This window comes from Colletotrichum fioriniae (assembly GCF_027942845.1).
Source record: "Colletotrichum fioriniae strain IMI 355084 chromosome Unknown scaffold_1, whole genome shotgun sequence".
Taxonomy (NCBI): domain Eukaryota; kingdom Fungi; phylum Ascomycota; class Sordariomycetes; order Glomerellales; family Glomerellaceae; genus Colletotrichum; species Colletotrichum fioriniae.
The window spans coordinates 3,356,707-3,374,857 of NW_027076837.1; the positions used below are offsets into that span (position 1 = coordinate 3,356,707).

Consider the following 18,151-nt stretch of genomic DNA (forward strand, 5'->3'; position numbering starts at 1 on the left):
CTGTCGCTCGAGGGAAGGGCCATATTCGCAACCTGTCTCCTCTTAAGTCCTCTTCCACTCCACGATATGTGCGTGTCGTTGCCAATTTCCTTCGATACTTCATGAATCTGGTGTCCCAGTCTTTCGCCGGGAGAGAGAAATCATCCGGCGAAAGACCATGTCTATCAGCAAAAGTCAACGGCAATAAACTATCCAGTCTACTTCAAGAACCATTTAAAATCTAATATCAGATGCCGAAAGACATTAGGGTGAGATCGACAGAGGAACTCCACATTACGCGCAACTTGATCGTTCCCTCTCCCCGATATTTTGCGTGAATAGTTTTATAGAACACTGGAAGTAGTAGTGGAATGATGAGACAGAAGGAGCAAGAGCGCTTTTGCAGTTGAACTCGAAGGACAGCGACAGAAGGGAATTTGGACCATGTAGTGAATGGCTAGGTTCCAAGACTCTCCAGGTGTTGATTGCTCTTCATTTTGCCTCTCGATACAAAAGCCGCGGCGAAACCCAAGCAGCCACTAGTAAGATACTCAATAGTGCAACTTCTTGTTGACCACATTGATGAGTGGCTTGCCAGCATCTATACGCTCCAAGTTGGCCTCCAGCACTCCCAGAACTCGCTCCCAGTACCCATCCGTTCTCCAACTGACGTGAGGTGTAATGAAGACATTGGGCGCCCTCCATAGTGGGTGATCTTTCGGAAGTGGCTCCGGATCTGTGACGTCCAAAGCAGCCGCCCGGATCTTACCACCCTCAAGAGCTTCGATGAGGGCGTCGGTCTGAATCAAAGGACCTCTGGCGACATTTGAAACAAAAGTCTTTCGTTTTGACAGGATCTCGAATTGCTCTCTGCCAATGAGTCCTTTGGTCTCTTCTGTCAGAGGCAGACCGAGTACCAATAGATCGAGGTCTTGACTCAAGAAGTTGTTAATTGCTTCTCTGGAAGCGCCGTGGAACCACTTAGCAGGGACCAGCCCGTCGGGATCTCCAGTGCCGGGAACGCAGTAGCTATCGTCTTTGCGAGACTCGGGCGTTGCGCGCTCGCTTCTCGTGTACGCGTATACCTCCATTCCCATTGCTTGTGCAACCTTACCGCACTGGCGCCCTATGGCGCCATACCCTAGAACGCCCCTGAAGTCGATCGAGTTAGCAGCTTCCTCTTTGCTTTTACAGCCAACATCATAGGCTATGACCTACATGCGAAGTCCGACTGAATCTTCAAAGTCTACTTCCATCGGACCTTCCCAGAACCCTTCCTTCATGTGATTATGATAGCGCTGGAAATGATGCTGGTGCGCGAGCCATGAACCAATGACCCACTCCGCGATCTGTGGCCTACAGCTCACGTCAGTCATCTGAGTCTTGTATAAGAAAAGCAATATCAGAGGAAGCACTTACGGATGGCAGCCATTTGTAGTGCAAAATGAAACATCAGGGTCTTTGTAGACATCGTGGTCGAGCCATCTGTCTGCGCCTGCAGAGGTCAACTGCACGAAGCGAACCTTAGACAAGCGATGGGGTGACGGCGGGTTGAAGGCCATGAAAATCGTCACATCTTCCCACACTTCATCCGGCAGCTCGTCTGGCAGAAGAAACCCGCCACCGGGCCTCAAGTTAGACTCCCAGCAGACTTTGAGGCCGGGGAAGCGCTCAGAAATCCTGCTTGTCCATTTCGTGTCCTCCGGTGCCGAGAGAAACACCAAGAGCTTGTCTCCTGCCAAAGGGCTTTGACGGTTTCCAAGATCACCCATCTTGATGGCTTGGTCTTCGTCGCGATCGTAAAACGCCAAGAGTTGGAAACAGATGTGCTGGAGCTATTCCCAAGCTTGTTCAGCGGCAAAACGCTGTGACAGTCTGGCGGTTGGAATTTAACAAAGAGTATCCACGGTAGAGGGTTTCCGATAACGAGTTCGCGACCTCTAATAGGCTGAAAGCCGAAAAATGACTGGGTATGAATTAGTAAATCCATCGTTTGTCAGACGTGGGCCCTCGGTGCTCCGCAGTCGTCCCGAGACCGGGAAGTATCCGCGATACCGGCTGTTTATCAGCAGCGCAAGGAACCCGGGCCGGCGTGGTGTTCGACCTCCCTATCTGAGAGATAGCAAGCGTTAACCTTGGTCCGGCTTTGGTAAGCCGATATGAACCGGATATCTCTCTCAGTTCCCGGTACGAATTACTTTTCTCCAAAGCAAACATGGGGGACACGCTTGTAAAGCTGTGTGTGGGCTAAGGTAGAGCGCGAGTCAGCACTTACGCGCCGACGCGGTCACCAACAGATATCATCCGACCGCAGCTGAAAGTTCAATTCCTAATCGAGACTTTATTACATGATGGACGAATGAGTCACTTATACCATCATCAGAAGATCTCAAATTCAGTCGGCAAGCATACAAGTCTCCAAGTCCCCGGGCAAAGAGGTCGCCGTCTCCGCATACCCCAGCTTGTGCAGTTGCGGGGTTGCATGTCTAATATGCCTCAACCCCAGCCAGCCTCAGTAACTCTGGAGTGAGTTCAGGTTTCTCCAGCGGCTCCGATCTTCTGTTGTCGACAGTTCCATCCGGCAGAGTTGGCTGATTTGTCCTCGGAACAATGTTGTCATGAGGCCAATGCGTCGTAGCCAGCCACTCCTCAAAGGCTTTCTTCTTAGCTTTAAGGGCTTCCTTCGTCGCAAAAGATGCGGGAGCGTACGACACGTATGTGATGGTCCGTATGGTATCGCTCTTTGATGTAGGCTCGGCCCCGAAGTGGATCAGTCGCGAATCCCAGATGATCAAATCACCTGGTTCCGCGACAACCTTATGCTCCCGATAGCCCTCCTTCTCGAACCATGCAATCTGCTCAGGCGTGTAGTTGAAAAAGTCTTTTCGCGTCCACTCCGACTTGTCGGTATGCTCTTTAAAGAACGACTCGGTGGTCTTGTGCGTTCCCGGGTATACAGTCAATCCGCCGTCCTCGGACCCTGCCTTTGAGAGATTCACTATGCCCTGCACACACTCCAGGCCTTGTCTGTATGGGCTCTGGTCGACATGAGGCCACTTTTTCCTGGGGATATGACCTTGGCGTCTTGGAAGTGTGATGTTGAGGGCATCGAACGAGACGATAAGGTCGCGGGTATTCCACACTTCGGCGAAGACGTCAATTACGCCTGTTTCCTGGCGTATATCCCACATGAACTTCTCGTGCACAACTCCGTAATGGTTCACTGTGTTGATTCCGGAGATGAATGGCAGGTTTTCGGGGGTCCACGTTGTGGGATCAGCTAGATCCAAGGCGGCGTTGTCGAAGGATTTCAGCCATGCGAAAGCCTTTTGCTGATACTCGATAGCTTTGTTGTAAGGTATCACCGATGGAATGACCGCAAAGCCATTCTCAGTGAAGTTTCTGTACCAATCTGGTCTCGCCATCTCAAATTTGATGTTGGAAATATGGATGGTGTGAAAATATTACTCTCTTCCGAGAAGAGATGTGACTCCCCGCGCGATAAAAGGGTCGTGTACATATTCTCATCATGCATTGAGTTAACTTTACGAAGCATAAACCATCCAAAGAGGGGTACGATTAGTGTAGCTACCATGGAAATCACGGAAGGCTTGCGAGTGATGAGGTGCTCTCGCAGAATCCACTTCAATCTGGCGGGATTTACCATGGCCGTATTACACCCGGGCACATCTGCGAAGTCGGCGCCGCTGGCTATGGAAGACGGTGTCAACTGGGCAGCGACACGCCTCTGCATGGAATCACACTTTTTGCAGTTGAAGCTTGAAAGGTGCTCTTGACTGCCTGATATGGAAACCTTTACTTTCCCATTAAATTTGAAGAAGATGCAGGGATTTGAAGTCGTATTCCAAGTTAACAGCTTTTCTATCAGCATCATAATAGACTCTACAAGGGCTATTACTCTTTGACATGATTCTGTTGCAAGCTCTCTGAGTTCAAAGAGAAACGCTTTTGCTCGACTCTTCCTCATCAACTTCCTCTGGTGGCCTCGCGTCAATCGATCGAACAGCAAAATAAGTCGGGATAAGTGCTAGACCCCATAGACCGAAGTTGACGCTCGCGGCAGCAATGAGCTTCGATTGGAATTAGCTTGTTATCAAAGAATCTTATCAAGAAACAGCCCCTCCCGTCCCATGCCTTCTTCGAGGGATGAGGAGCACTTACAGGAGCATGCGTAGAGCTGATACCGGACGCCACCGCGCCTCCGGCCGCTTCAACGGCTCGAACCGTTGATGTAAATCGGATGATTTCGGCGTTATCACGCGCCATGTAGCCAGCAAGCCAGTAACCATAGTTGTATGCCAATGCGCTGCGATCAGTCAATACTCATAATGAACAAGTTTGAAAGAGGTTTCCCGGGACTCACAAATTAACCTGCAAAAGGATGTAAAGCGCCCATCCACGGCCGAAACCGCTGTCGACCCAATCTATAGCAGGAGCTTTCAGCCCATATTCTTGCTGAATGACAATTGCCCAAACCCAGGTTCCCCCAAACAAGGCCATGATACCAAAGTAAGCAAACCGGGCCCGCTGATTGATAGTGAGTCGCTTCCAGTCCAGAAAGTTGCCGAATATGAAGTTCGCAGTAATCTGAGCCAGTGCAGACACTAGCGATGCCAAAGCACGGGAGCGAACGGAGAAGTAAAGAGACAGGTAGGATCCCGCATATGACAGCAGGAACGTGGCGTAGAAGAAGAAGGGGAAACTTTATGTACTGTCAGTATCGCGTCCCTGGAAGGCCATGACGGGCTCTCCCTCATTGTCTGATCACTTACACAAGCAAGAAATCTTTGCGAATGAGGATTTTGGCCACAGCCTTGAGTTCTGAAACCGTGGGAATCCGCTCAGCCTTGGCTACTTTTCTCCCATCATGGCGTTGAACCTTCTCGGGAGGAGACAAAAGCATTGCGACAAAAGGCCCAAGACATTCTGGAAAAGATTAGACCATGATACTAAGACTGCGAAGAGCCCAGAAACTTACGCAAAGCCACAAAGACGATGTAGGTCCTGTAATCTAGCTTTCCAGTTGTCTTACCGGTCGCATCTAAGAGAAATTCAACACCTGTGTTATTGCTGGTATAGTTGTGTTTTACTCACTAAATGCAAGGTTGATAGCACCTCCAACGATAGATCCGCCCTGGAATCCGTCAACACTTTCGGTCCCTGTGGTAGAAACCCCGCTACACGACCACTGACATTTCTATACGCCAGCCAATAGGCCAGATATCTCCCTCGTTTCTGGTCTTCCGGGTCTACGGGGTAAAAGTTAGATGTATTCCATCAGGCCTACCAGGCTTGGGATGACCTACAACTGATCATGATCGCGCCTTCTGCAGCCCAGAAAACACCGGCAGTGATCCCACAAGCAGCAGAACCAACGTAGACGAACCACTCATTACCGTAGCGGTTGTTTGCATACAGCGACGCTGAGTATAGAGCACTGCGTTGGATCAAATTAACACCCATAATTTTGTGTTCTAATCATGTCAATCTGAAGGCTGGAAGTGACTTACTATCCCGTCGTGCCAAAGATCAAGGCATTTTTGAGGCCGATCCTGTTGGCAACCACACTTCCCATGGAACATGTCACAACCATCATGACTCCTAAAACGGCATTTGCCGACCTTTGAGGCCAGTCAGTTGAAGGAATTCGCGGAATGATGATGCTTAAGAGTTCAATTAGAGACTTACATGACGAGGTAAGGAGTCTGTTGACCACCTGCACCTGTTGACTGCATAGCATTGTAAAGGCCTGGGGCGAAGAATGCGCAAAGACCAATGACGGTGGCTTGAAAAAAGACAGTCCGGTACCATGTCCGTTTGCCGATGCCATGCGCTCCAAACTCCCGTACTGCATCCTCGCCAATTGCAGAGTGTGCATCTATTGGTTGAGACTTTGGAGAAGCCATGTTGCAGAGGCTTTCTTTGGTCGTAGGCGAGAAGTATTCTTGTCAATACACTGCAGATGGCAATCACGAGACAGATCACAGCTGGCTTGAGAAAGCTACTCTGAGATCGCCAGGTTGCACGGCAGTCTAGACTCGAAATACAGCATGAAGATTAAGTTGAAATATCTTCAACATCCTGGTACGATTACCCCGATAGCGGTGGCTCAGTGTGTCGCGATCTGAATTATCATGGCGTGCTCGATATGTCTCCACATTGAGTGCAAAGACACGCGAAGGATTCTTAGCTGTCGCAATGAGACTCTGGTATCCCTGGCTCAATTGTGCCACTGATGCCTCAAATAACTTCCAGAGATATTTAGACTTAAGGCGAGGAATAGAACTGGGGATTGCACCATTTCCAAGCCCATGTATTACCTGCATCTGCTTGTGGTATCTTGGTGGTCTTCACTCAGCACGTCTTGTCACATCACTGAAGACCTGAATATCTTTTCTTAATAGGCACTACTCAGCCGCAAATGAAATCTTATTCTGGACAAGTGGTTTGATAAGTCGCTGTCCCACAAAGAGCTCTAGTTGAGTAACTTCCTAACCCTCTTGGTTTTCATACGTGTCCTGGCTATCTCAACTTTTATTCTTGATGCAAGGCGGTGTTTGACGAGTCTTTGGGCTTTGGTATCAGCACCCAACTGATACCTGTGCCTGCGATCAACGCAATCAGAATGGGCTGCAGCACGCTGACGCCTATTCGAGAGGCAATGACGCCCGTAATGACGGGAAACAAAGATCCACCAATCTGGCCGATGACAAATACGAATGAGAGAGCTGTTGGTTGCACCTCTGGTGAGAAGAGTTTGGATCCAACAGATATACCCTAGGAATTGTCAGATATCTTGGTTATGCACGGTGCACCAGGGGTTGCACAGCTTACCGTCGCGAACAGAGGGCCAGAGAAGAATCCAAAGAAACTGATGGCCACTGAAGCAGCGATGATGTTGGGCACCCTGTTTTCACACGCATTAGACTCGGCCACCGGCGGGAATCGTGCGCTTCGCGACTTTGAACTTACAGCCAGAAGACCAACTGAAAAGCGATGCACAGCACGACATAAAGGAGGATCATTCTCCTTTCACCTAGGCGATAGGTAGGTTCGGCCAAAAGAAGGCGGCCAAGCATAGCTCCTCCGTTGAAGCCTGCAGGGACATAACCCATAGCACCGAGATTACCGCCACGAATCTCAACGAGGTATTCGACAATCCATCCACTTGCTGTGATGGTTGCCCCAAGTAGGAAGAAGAAGAAGATGCTGACCATCCAAAGAGATTTGGATCGTAGAGCAGTCTTCATTAGTTGGGATGCGCTTTTCTTCTCTTCGTCGTCAGTCCCTGCTTCTGGCTCAGTCGCCCCGTTCTTTTTACGTGCAAATTTGATAGTGTCTCGGAAGGCGTAGCAGGTCAGGGCAAAGTTGAGAACACCGACGGCGAGCGGGAAAATGTAGAAGAGATACCATCGAGAGGTCTCCCCAGCCGACGCAATTGGAGTCGCGACAAATGGAGCCACCAGACATCCTGCCATGTACAATGCGTGGATAAAGGCCAGCCATCGATGTGCAGCCTTGGCGCTGGCTACATAGGCATTTGCACCTGCATCTTGGTATGCTTGCCCAAGGCATACGAGCCAAAACGTGACGGCAAAGAATGGGAATGGAGGTCGCCATGCCCGGAGAGCATGGGCTAAGACTTGGAAGAAGGCGCCGAAAGCGAGCAGACCGCCGAGGTCGAATTTTTGACGGAGATGCGTGTTGGTAAGGGCTGCGAGAAACCAGCCGAGGAAGTTTGCTCCATAGCTTGAACCAGAGGTCAGTGTTGAAGCCTAGTTTGAAATTGTGGCTTTGGCTACGCACATAATAGACACGACTGCAGTGGTGATGTTATAGTCGCGGATCATGTAGGGAAGGAGTGGACCGACACTGCCGTCATTGACCCCAGAGATGAAGAAGGCGAATCCTGACGCTATTAGCTTCAGAAGTGTAGTATTGTCAAGTTTGTCGCTCTGGTCAGTGTCTGCCGGGTCATTGGATCCTAGAATCTGTTCGCTGCGGGGTTGCTTGGGTGCTTCGGCAAGTCCGTAAGAGTCTGATAAGGTGTGCTGCTGTTGAGTGATTGTGGCCATCGTGAAGCTTCAAATAAGCCCGAGACGGATATCCTGAGACTCTTCGGGTGAGGTAAGGCAGGCCATAGAATGAGGCGAGAACAGCCTTTATGGAGGCCAAGCTCCAAGGCGAGGGACGGTTAATCAACGGCCCCACCCATGCAGTTGGGTTGGTTGTTGTTCCGGAAGAGGACAACGGCTAAACCCCGGAGGGTCTATTTCACATTATGTCATTCCACGCTGTAGGAGCACCGATATCTGCCGGCCGATCTCCCCACAAAACGGCGGGGCAGGCCGGAATTTCGGGCGCGCTTCCGTCTAGCTATTCCGGACTGTCCCAAGTTCGACACCCAATGCAACTAGGTGCTCTCATTAGTGTCTGGCATCTTAACACTCACAATATCAGGAAGGCTTAAACTGTAAGTAGAACGGATCTGGATGTCAATCTTTCCTCCGATTCTAAAGGTGACCTATATGCAACGACGAGTTACCGGTCACAGACCTTGTACAAACATAAGTTTGAAGTGGCAAGCTAGAAAACTTTCTATCCTCAAATCGTCGTGCCTTAATTCGGGGATGAGTCATTACAAATTCTCCCTCTTTTACAACGGTCAATAACTTTCTCTCATCTGAATACGCAAACGCATTGGACTGCCCGATCCACAAATCTTGACTTCGTCGATGTTGATCCAAATCTTTCTTCATGTTCAATTGATCAAAATCATTAACAGTGAGCAATACAAAACTGACTAGAAACATGTTCAGTCTATCCACTTTAAGCGAATGGAATGATTGTAAGAGCTGTAAATCCTTTGAGTAACAGCGACAAATAGTAAAACATGACTGGAAGTCTGGGGCATGAGGGCTCTTCGTTCTCTAATCGGCTGACTTGAACCTAGCGGAGAAGGTTTCGTGAGCCTGTTCATTGAATTTAGTGATAGTCTCTCATCTTCTTTGAGCTCAAGATATGCGCATTTTCCTTTTGGTATCAACCTTTTAGCCATTCGACCATGCATGTATGAACGTGTAGGAAGTTTAACTTCCGTGTTGTATTATAAAGAAGGGCCAAAAGTGTGGGAGAGGAATCACTACAGAGGCTGTTGCTTGTTGAGAATACTATTCTATGTGCTCTTATGTACCTCAAGTAGGTGTTAACGTACCGCTGAGTGCCAAAAGCCAGAAGCATGTTGTCGCCCCTCTCGGTCCAGGACATTTTCTTGACGTATCCTGGCTTCTTATGAAACTGCACTACAGGGTAAGGCACAGGAAGAAAGGATTTGGATTTCGCAGGGCAAACCTTCTGGCATCGGAGGTACCAACCCAATGGGTAGCGCACCACTTCAATGGACCGAGACGGCTGGGGCGAGTGTGACATACATTCCGGTCACACATATCACTATGACCTGCATGATGAAATGCGCTGCCGAGTCCTCGAGACTCTCCTAGTGATCTTTAAAGCAAGCTAATGTTTCTTTCTTCTGGAAGGAGATAGCTGGCACAATTTAGCACTGGGATGCATTAAAGAATAGATTATGAGGTCTGATCAGTAATTGCATGTCTAACGTAGGGTTGAAGAACTAAAGTCTTGTTGATATCGTATTGTATGGTATACTCATACGGGTTGCGGAAAGCTGTCGGTCCCGACTACCTTGGGGAGCTGTCGTTCATGTACGATGCGATACACTGACGGCCATTGACACTCGATCGTTCGCGACAGTAAGGGGGGGAACCGTTGTGTGAATTCCCCGATACACAAGATGTCGAGTCATATGCGAAGAAGACAAACTTCGGCCTAAGAATGGGGCGTGTGCTGCCCTAGCGGGGTTGTTCCTGTTGTTCCTGAAATAGTACGGTTTCATGTGTTCCTGATCAGACAGAAAAATCTAAAACGTTACCCGTCAAATCACAAGTAGACATATATCCCGCGTCGAAAATGCGCATATTTTCACCGGCCGAATCCTTGTTGTTGTTATTTATCGTTTTTTATTTTTTTGTATTTTATCCCAACTATCGCGATACGAGTTCCCACAGTTTACCAAAGAATCGGTCCTCGCCTTCCGCACATACACGAATTTGTGAATCTTCTGTCCCAGACAGCGATTGAAGGTTTTGAATGTATAGAAACGAGTGAGATAGTAGAATAAAAACATTGTATGCAGAATGCCGCCCATTGATACCCAGAAGTGAGTGAGAGTACGATAGGCCAGCGGGACAAGAGTTTGATCTCAGATCACCAGCCGAAATTGGACATGAGGTTTCGCCGCTTCACGAAGCTCGCTCGCCGACGTCTTTCAAATGCCGCTCCGGCCGATTTCCCTGCGGCTGCTGCTCCCCTCACCCCCAGCGGCCGCTTCCTTTGCCTTCTTAGCCTCAGGGTCGTCATCTTTCCCTTTGCCTTTGCCTTCAGGTCCACCCGCGGCTTCCTCAGCGGGTCCAGCGGCACCCTCGAGGCCATTATCCTTGGCCTTCTTCTTCGCCTCAGGGTCATCGTCTTTGCCTTTGCCCTTGGCTTTGCCATCTGGACCTGCTGGCGCGGTGCCGTTCACGGCCGCCCCTGGAAGAAGCGCGGCCTTGCCCTTAGCCTTCTTAGCCTTCTTGGCTTTCCCGTCCGGCCCAACGGCTTCAGTGCCATTACCTGCGGCTCCGGGAATCGCCCCCTTGCCCTTTCCATCCTTCAGCTTCTTTGCGTCTTTGCCCTTGGCGTCCTTGCCCTTCTTTCCCTTCTTGCCCGGAGGTGCAGGTGCTGTTCCGTTGGCGGCGGCCTGGCCGGGGCCGGCAGCACCTGCTAGTTGTCCTTCCGCTTTCTTCTTGGCTTCATCCCTTGCCTTCTTTGCATCATCCCTTGCTTTCTTGCCGGCGTCATCCTTGCCCTTGCCCTTCTTTCCCTTCTTCTTGCCGGCAGGGTCAGTTCCATTGCCTGCGAGAGCGGGAGGAGGAGGAGGTTGAGCTGCAGCAGGTTGAGGAGGAGCTCCCACGGCCAAAGGCGCCAGAGGCTCACCGGCTACAGCTGGAGCAGCCTCGGGCGGTGGTGGTGGTGCTCCCTCAACCTCAGGTGGCGGTGGAGGAGGAGCGTTAGGGTCAGGAGCCGGTCCACCATCTGGGGGTGGTGGTGGAGGTCCATCATCAGGAGGAGGGGAGGCGCCTCACCGTCCGGAGGTGGTGGGGGGAGCATTGGGATCGGGAGCAGGACCTCCATCAGGGGCGGCGGGGAGGGGCGTTCGGATCAGGAGCTGGGCCTCCCTCAGGAGGAGGCGGTGGTGGCTCTGCGTTTGGATCAGGCGGTGGCGGGGCTCCATCAGGAGGTGGTGGAGGAGGCGCGTTCGGGTCTGGAGGGGCAGCATTCGGATCAGGAGGCGGCGGTGGTGCTCCGTTAGGTGGTGGTGGCGGGGGAGCACCATTCGCAGGAGGCGGAGGCGGAGGAGCCGCATTTGGGTCAGGCGGTGGTGGAGGAGCACCATTCGCTGGAGGAGGAGGAGGAGGGGCGGCGTTTGGATCGGGAGGCGGAGGTGGCGCACCGTTCGCCGGAGGTGGTGGTGGTGGTGGTGCCGCGCCATTTGCCGGGGGAGGAGGAGGAGGAGCCTGTCCCGCAGCCGGTGCCGGTGGTGCTGCGGGTTGAGCTTGGGGAGCGGCAGGAACAGCCCCTTCAGCAGCAAGAGGAGCTACATTCGGAGTTCCATCGCCTAGATAGAGTCAGCTTCCGGATTTGGTACCTGTATGTGATCATCAATACGAACCTTGTGCCTTGTTATTGCTGCCGAGGGCAGACAATACACTGTCAACGTCCAACTTCTGTACAAAGTTTCTGACATTTAGGCCTCGAGCCTTTACAGAGGCAACATTCAAAGCCCGCTTTGTATCTTCCGAGGCTTCATTATTCCGCCGAGTATCGTAGTTGGCCGTTACCGCCGCATTGAACAGTAACGCTGCCACGGCGGCCTGGCGCCATGAGAGAGTGAAAGTCATCGAGACTTTGTGTACTAAACAAACATAGAGACTAGGTAATTGTCGTAAAGTGGAAACTTCTGTGGCGTCAAGCCTAGCAGAAAAGGAAAAGGAAAGGAAAGGAAGTCCACGCAGTAGACTATAAAAAGAAAAAGAACGAGATGAAAAGAAGAGGAGGAGGCGAACGAGTAGGTTGGGGGCAGAAGATCCGGACCGACAGAGAAGAGACGAAAGTCTCGGTCTAGATATAAAGTCGTTCGCCGAAGAGGTGTGGTTACGTGATGCTCCACCAGGCTTAGTCGGTTGAATCTGCTCTTCTCCGGACAACCGCCACTGTGATGGTTTTCCGGCCCAGACACAATCAGACACTGCTAAGTCAAGTGCAGGGGCCTGTTTGAGGAGTGCGCTGGAGAAAAGAATCGTGAGTTCCAGGATGACCGACCCAGTTGGACCGAGTGTAAGATCTAGGCTCAGGGGGCAAGGTTAAGGCGTGCGAGCGAGAAGAGAGCAGCTCGCCACAGAACAGTTCGATGCCACGCTCGAAAGTCTCTCGCTTGAGGACAGGTGATAGAAACGGCGCTGTGACAGGCTTCACCAAGCCTGCAGGTCCAAAATTAGACTCAGAGTCGAGACTTTCCGGACTCATGTATGGACTGCATAGCGGGAGCTCGGAGGCGATCGCCAAGGCAGTACCCTTGGGAAAGCACACGGACAAGGTGAACAAGGCTCGTAGACAAGCTTATTCATGTCAACGTTGCGGCGGCCCGCGGGGATTTGCGCTCGGGTGCTAATCAGTCAATAGCGAAATTCTCCAGTGTAGTAGAAAGGTACTCCGTACCATGTTCTCAAACCAGTCGTGCGGGGGGTTTGTCGACTGCCCGCGATTTTGACACACTGGAGATGTTGACCAGGTGTAGGGGAGGAAAGCGTCCGCTGCTGTTGTGGGCAGGGTTATCCCGTGCGCAGCGGGTCAAGCAAGGCACGAGAACCACACCTTCGCAAAGACGGCGGGGATCTCGTCTTGCCGAGAAGAAGATGGATTGCCATCATTGACCGTGCAGTAGCAGCACTAGTGACAGATTCGGACTGGTGGAGGAGAGTTGCTCGAGGAAGAACCGTTTCAGTTACGGGGCCATTTCTATCCGGAATGCCTTCTTCGCTGAGAGCAAATTGTGGTCCTCGCGAGTGGCTGAGCGTGCTGTCACACCTAGTCGCAGATGTGTGCCAAGAGGGGTTGACATTGCACAGCAGTGAACCTGGGAGGAAAACTCAAATGCTATCGGACGACTATTTAAAAGTCGGCAAACCCGTTTCAGTTTGTTTCTCTCAGGTGTCTATAGTATGCTAACAAATTCGCGAATAGTTTTGGTGAACTTATCTTAACGCACTATCAAGCCCGCATAGGTCACAGATCGTCTCAGACTTGGGGGCCAAGGGGCCACATGCCTGGAACAGGAACTCTGCGCAGCCGGAATACTCTGGAGTCAGGTTCGTGGGCGAGATGGACTGATTCATCCGCTTCGGTCATCTGAAAGATCAGACTGTCAATGTGAGTTTCCCAATGTGAGTTTCCATGCAACCTCCAGTCTCCAATTCCCACATTCCCACTTCAAGGTTTTTGAATGACGAACGGTAGACAGGCGACGAATTCCACTGATCTGGTGTTAGTTGACGCCAAGTCAATTAGATATTACCTTTACCGGCCGTCACACATGAGGCACCCTCGACCAACTTGATGCTTGACATCTGCGAACATGTTCTCGTCGTCTTTCTTTCTCAAATTTGAGCGACTCAGTGTAGATACAGAGTGACATTGACAAGGGAGTAGTGAGTAATCGGCCTCTACCAGAAGCCCGTGAAACACCTCGCCTACATTCAGGTGATTCAATGTACTTATAAAGCCATGTGTCATTCTTGATTGCTCCTCCGTGATTTGAGGCAGAATGCAGTAACAACAGTATTGCTTCCCCGTAGCAATGATGGCACTTGGACCAAGCGGCAGATCACCGTTGGATGTTTGCGATGCGCAGGGAGATTGACGTTATCCATGTCCGTGTGGTGCTCGTAGCCATAATCCTGGCTGATTTTCAGACGCACGCTGTCGAGAGTTGCCACAGCCACAATGGAGTTGATGACAAAAAATCACAACCCTCGCAGTCACTGTTCGTTGGAGGTTTCGTGATAATTCTTACGCAGACACAATTATCGCCAGAACGGCAAGTATTGCCAGTAGGGTAGTAATGGGGACATCAGATGCGCACTAACAGCCGTTCATCATTACGACCAGCAGCCAAGAGACACCTAACATCAGGCGCCAAGAAGCGCACAGATGAGAGGATTTAGCCATAGAACTGTAACTAGACCCCGGATACCTATCGCATGGTTAGTTTCAACGCTCATGGGTCAGACAACTTTTCACTTCTCGGCCGCCCTCACTTCCACTTCTAGTAGCTTGCAACAAAATATGCATACATCAGCGACAACTAACGATTCTCCATGGTGGCGTGGGAATTCAAGTCACCATACAATTCAGACCCAGTGCTACCTGTTAGAAAAAACTAAGCATGCATCCAGAATTCTCACCGGTGAGTAACCAAGACACAGTCTCAGTGGAACATGATGCTTCGGTGGTTCGAGGTCAGCGGTTCATTATATACGCCCTATCTTTTTGGTAACTCGGAAACCATGAAACGAAATCGAGGCTCCAGTTTTTGATCAAGAAGAAGAGAGATGAGGGGAGAAAGACGACTTCGGGCGGTTCGATTGTCTCAAAGCATGTTTCTACGTTGTACCCAATTGACAGCACTGTAGCACATTCGCCCGAAACTTCAAAGTCTGCCGATCGTATTCTAAATGCATTAGACAGCAGTAACGGGGGGGAGACATTTAGAGCTGCTGACCCAGCTTGGATTACAATTGAGAGATGGCTCCCGGGTCTCTTCTGGCCAGAAGTTAGAAAAAGGGTCGATGCTGCGACTAAATTATTCTAGTCCTCGGCAGATCTCCTGTGTAAGGACATGTGAGTAGCTGATTGCGGACCCTCGTCAGGGTTCTCTTCCGATTCCGCGAGTCAAATTTGGATCAAGCCGATCAGTTTCCAGTGCCATATGTCAGCGTCGAGTTCTGGTCAGCAGGTGTGTGTGACTCGCCGTTCAATACGTAAAGCAGTTCATTAGTATGAGACCGAGAAAACACGACGTTGTCGGGAAACTCTTACTCGCAAGAATCACAGCATCATCTTTTCTGACAGTATTACCCTCAAGCTAAGAGAATCTGGATAGACAATGGAGGGCGGTCTTGTTTTCTGGCTCAATACAGCGAGAACCGTGCATCTGTCGCCAGTGTCAACACTTGCAACGCCCTAATCCTGCCACACTCAACACTTCATCGGGCCTGCGATGCCGGTGTTGATGAAACCCGGTGCGAAACTCCAATTCTCCATTTGTTGCCTCCACGAGGATCCGCTCTAACGGCAAGAGACTCGTTTTCGTCACCTAGAACATTGCCTGAGTAGAACGATGAAAACACCTATTCTAAAGAATTTCTTTGTTTCCTAGGCACTCCTAGATGATGCCTCTTTTCCTGTTGAGGACTCCTCCAATGTCTGGGAGGATGACAAAGCTCTGAATCAAGAGAAAAGAAAAACCGCTAATCAATCTTGTAGATGCAACACGATAGAGTTCTTATCTGCGCGATCACTCGCGGCCCTGAAGCTTAAAATAAATGCGGGCGAACACCGCATGCTTGAATTTTGGTTTCACCTCTGCAGTGACACTGACAGGCTCACAGACGTCCGAACATCTGAAGTCAAATTACACGCAAGCATCCTTGAGATTCAGTTCATGGACAAACCTAGGACACTCTCCGCCTTGAGCTGAAAAGACAAAAATCTCACCATCATCCACGGGAGGCCATTGGGGGTATGCCCTGTAAGAAATCGTCTGGCATAATCCGACACGTAACGTATGGTGCTTTCTTGGTGTTGACGAAAAACCCTCCGGCCTCCGACTTTTCCTCAGGAAGTCTCTGGTGAATTATGGTGTTGCCGTTCACGCCATTGTTCCTGGCCCTGGTCTAAACCAAGGAACATAAGTCTGCAGAATGTTCCCAGCCTCTGCTTTCCTGTCCAAATGCTCTAACCCATTTGATTGACACCAGTGACGCTAGTGTCGACTGAGGTTGGGTTCAAGCCCTGCGCCAGAAGAAAGGCCGTCACGTAGAGACAGATCGGCCCATTCCACAAAGCTAGCTTGTTGATAGCCCTCCTCGTGTTCAAAACAACTCGTACATTGTGTGTGATGACTAACAAAGACTACATACTTGCCGGGGTCCCCCGCATTCTGGTGCTGCTCCCCCGGATTCAGGGTGGCCCCGTAAGCCCGGTTCCCCGCAATCCGGATGGCCCCCAAATTAAGTCCAAGGCTGCTTCTGCATCGTCCAACCACCTTCGTCCCATTGTAACCATCGTAATATTGCAACAGACGCATCGTGAACCGCATCTGCAGACGCAGTGGCAGCGAAAAGCCATGGCAACGCAACAGATAAGCTCGGCGACACCCATTCCTGCGGCCGACGACGCCGCGTCTCGTCGCGCGAAGAAGAGGGAACTGGACCGACGTGCACAGCGAGCTGCCCGGGAACGGAACAAAAATCGCATCGCTTACCTAGAAGCGACTATCCAGGCTATGAGCGAGCAAGAGCAGAACGCAAAGATAGCCAGCTTGATGAACCAGCTGTCTGACATGACGAGGCAAAGAGACACCCTGTCGAAAACACTCTCTTCGCTTGAGACAACGATCCAAGTCCATCGAGAAGGCGAACGTGCCGATACTTTCCAGGACCGAGGATCACAACCTGGGGATACGGCTTCCAACTGTCAGCCCTGGCCCGGCGCTCATGAGAGTTCAAATGCCTTCGACATTGAGGTTGAAGATATGCCCTTAGACGTCTTCACCCCTGGCATCTCCGCCATAACTTGGGGACTCCCAGTATCTGACGTAGCCTGCCATACTCTTGCGACAGAGACGGAAGTGGCCAACAGAGTTCCCGCTTCATCTACCCTCACCCTGGCAGGGAACCCTAATCTGGAATGTCTACCCGACTCCCCTCCGCCTCGACATCAAGGCGATGGTGTGATCGTGCCGGAGCCAGATAGTGCCTGTGAGTGTTTAGGGTCAAGGCAAGATCCCCAAAGCCCGGGTTCATCGACAACAAGTCTATGGAGATCAGCAAACGAAGCTCTTGGTGCCAGCGAAATGCTTTCCAGGAATGTTCTGAATATGGAAGACGAGATGAGCGACGACATTCCGGTCCGTGTCATCTTAGAAGGATGGGATGCCGTCGAAAGATCAGGGAAACTACCGCCCCTGTGGAAAAGGCTGCGCCAGACCGATACGCTCCAGTTCAGAAACTGCCCGGATACCGAACGGCTTGCTATCCTGAGACTCATGCACCGCCTCCTCCGGTACCAAGCCGAGCCCACAGTCGAACAATGCGCCAAGTTACCAGCATGGTATCTCAGCAGGTAAGCAACTGGATTCAGCCGATCATTTTTGTGGAATGCTCTGACAAATATCCCAAGACCATCTCAATCACTACCTCACTCTTCTGCAATAGACTTCTTCGTCTGGTAAGTTCTGTCTCTGTCAATAACTGGATTTTCATCGATGAAAAGTTATTTACCTTTCCCCCGCTTTCTAAAATAGGCCAGGCGTTCGAGAACGCTTTGTATTTTCACAGCATCAATACTGTTCGAACCTGTTCTGGGAGGTATTCGCAAGCAGCTTTCGAATCATGTGGCCTTTTGAGTTCCGCGATTGCTACCGGCGAAACGTTGAGACCAGGCGCTACTGTGTGGCCCCAGAGTTCGAGGACAGGATTCGCGACATCAACTCCTGGACCATGTCGTCAGATTTTTTCAACCACTTCCCGGAGATGTATGCAGACATCCCAGCATATCAAGAAGTGCCAAGACTTTTAACTTGGAAGGATGCTCGAGAGAGCAGGCTACGGCAAAATGGAAGGGTCAAAGAGCTGGAGACTGGGAGCTCTCCGCGGAGTAGGAGGAACTCTGACATGGACATGCTGAGCCTGACAACAGTACAAAACTGGCCAGCGGGCGACTTTCTACTCTCAAATCCTTCAGGTACTTAAGT

General features: G+C 50.8%; 6 protein-coding genes across 6 annotated transcripts; 1 reads left to right on the forward strand and 5 right to left on the reverse strand.

Moving 5' to 3' along the window:
* Nucleotides 1–530: 530 nt before the first annotated feature.
* On the reverse strand, nt 531–1,751 carry N0V96_000847 (uncharacterized protein; the record flags this gene model as incomplete). Its single annotated transcript, XM_053193166.1, has 3 exons — nt 531–1,131; nt 1,198–1,335; nt 1,399–1,751. 3 exons carry the CDS (start codon nt 1,749–1,751, stop codon nt 531–533), a joined length of 1,092 nt encoding a protein of 363 aa, XP_053049284.1.
* Nucleotides 1,752–2,465: 714 nt separating this feature from the next.
* On the reverse strand, nt 2,466–5,463 carry N0V96_000848 (uncharacterized protein; the record flags this gene model as incomplete). Its single annotated transcript, XM_053193165.2, has 7 exons — nt 2,466–3,404; nt 3,972–4,070; nt 4,162–4,306; nt 4,364–4,702; nt 4,773–4,926; nt 4,979–5,041; nt 5,307–5,463. The coding sequence occupies 7 exons, from the start codon at nt 5,461–5,463 to the stop codon at nt 2,466–2,468; spliced, it is 1,896 nt and encodes a 631-aa protein (XP_053049283.2).
* A 1,505-nt stretch (nt 5,464–6,968) lies between these two features.
* N0V96_000849 (uncharacterized protein) lies at nt 6,969–8,075 on the reverse strand (the record flags this gene model as incomplete). The annotated part of the gene is made up of 2 exons (XM_053193164.2): nt 6,969–7,749; nt 7,807–8,075. The coding sequence occupies 2 exons, from the start codon at nt 8,073–8,075 to the stop codon at nt 6,969–6,971; spliced, it is 1,050 nt and encodes a 349-aa protein (XP_053049282.2).
* Nucleotides 8,076–10,345: 2,270 nt separating this feature from the next.
* Nucleotides 10,346–11,226, reverse strand: N0V96_000850 (uncharacterized protein; the record flags this gene model as incomplete). Its single annotated transcript, XM_065756054.1, has 2 exons — nt 10,346–11,151; nt 11,202–11,226. The coding sequence occupies 2 exons, from the start codon at nt 11,224–11,226 to the stop codon at nt 10,346–10,348; spliced, it is 831 nt and encodes a 276-aa protein (XP_065615294.1).
* A 23-nt stretch (nt 11,227–11,249) lies between these two features.
* On the reverse strand, nt 11,250–12,017 carry N0V96_000851 (uncharacterized protein; the record flags this gene model as incomplete). The annotated part of the gene is made up of 2 exons (XM_053193163.2): nt 11,250–11,734; nt 11,789–12,017. 2 exons carry the CDS (start codon nt 12,015–12,017, stop codon nt 11,250–11,252), a joined length of 714 nt encoding a protein of 237 aa, XP_053049281.2.
* Nucleotides 12,018–16,522: 4,505 nt separating this feature from the next.
* N0V96_000852 (uncharacterized protein) lies at nt 16,523–17,524 on the forward strand (the record flags this gene model as incomplete). Its single annotated transcript, XM_053193162.1, has 1 exon — nt 16,523–17,524. One exon carries the CDS (start codon nt 16,523–16,525, stop codon nt 17,522–17,524), a length of 1,002 nt encoding a protein of 333 aa, XP_053049280.1.
* Nucleotides 17,525–18,151: the final 627 nt, after the last annotated feature.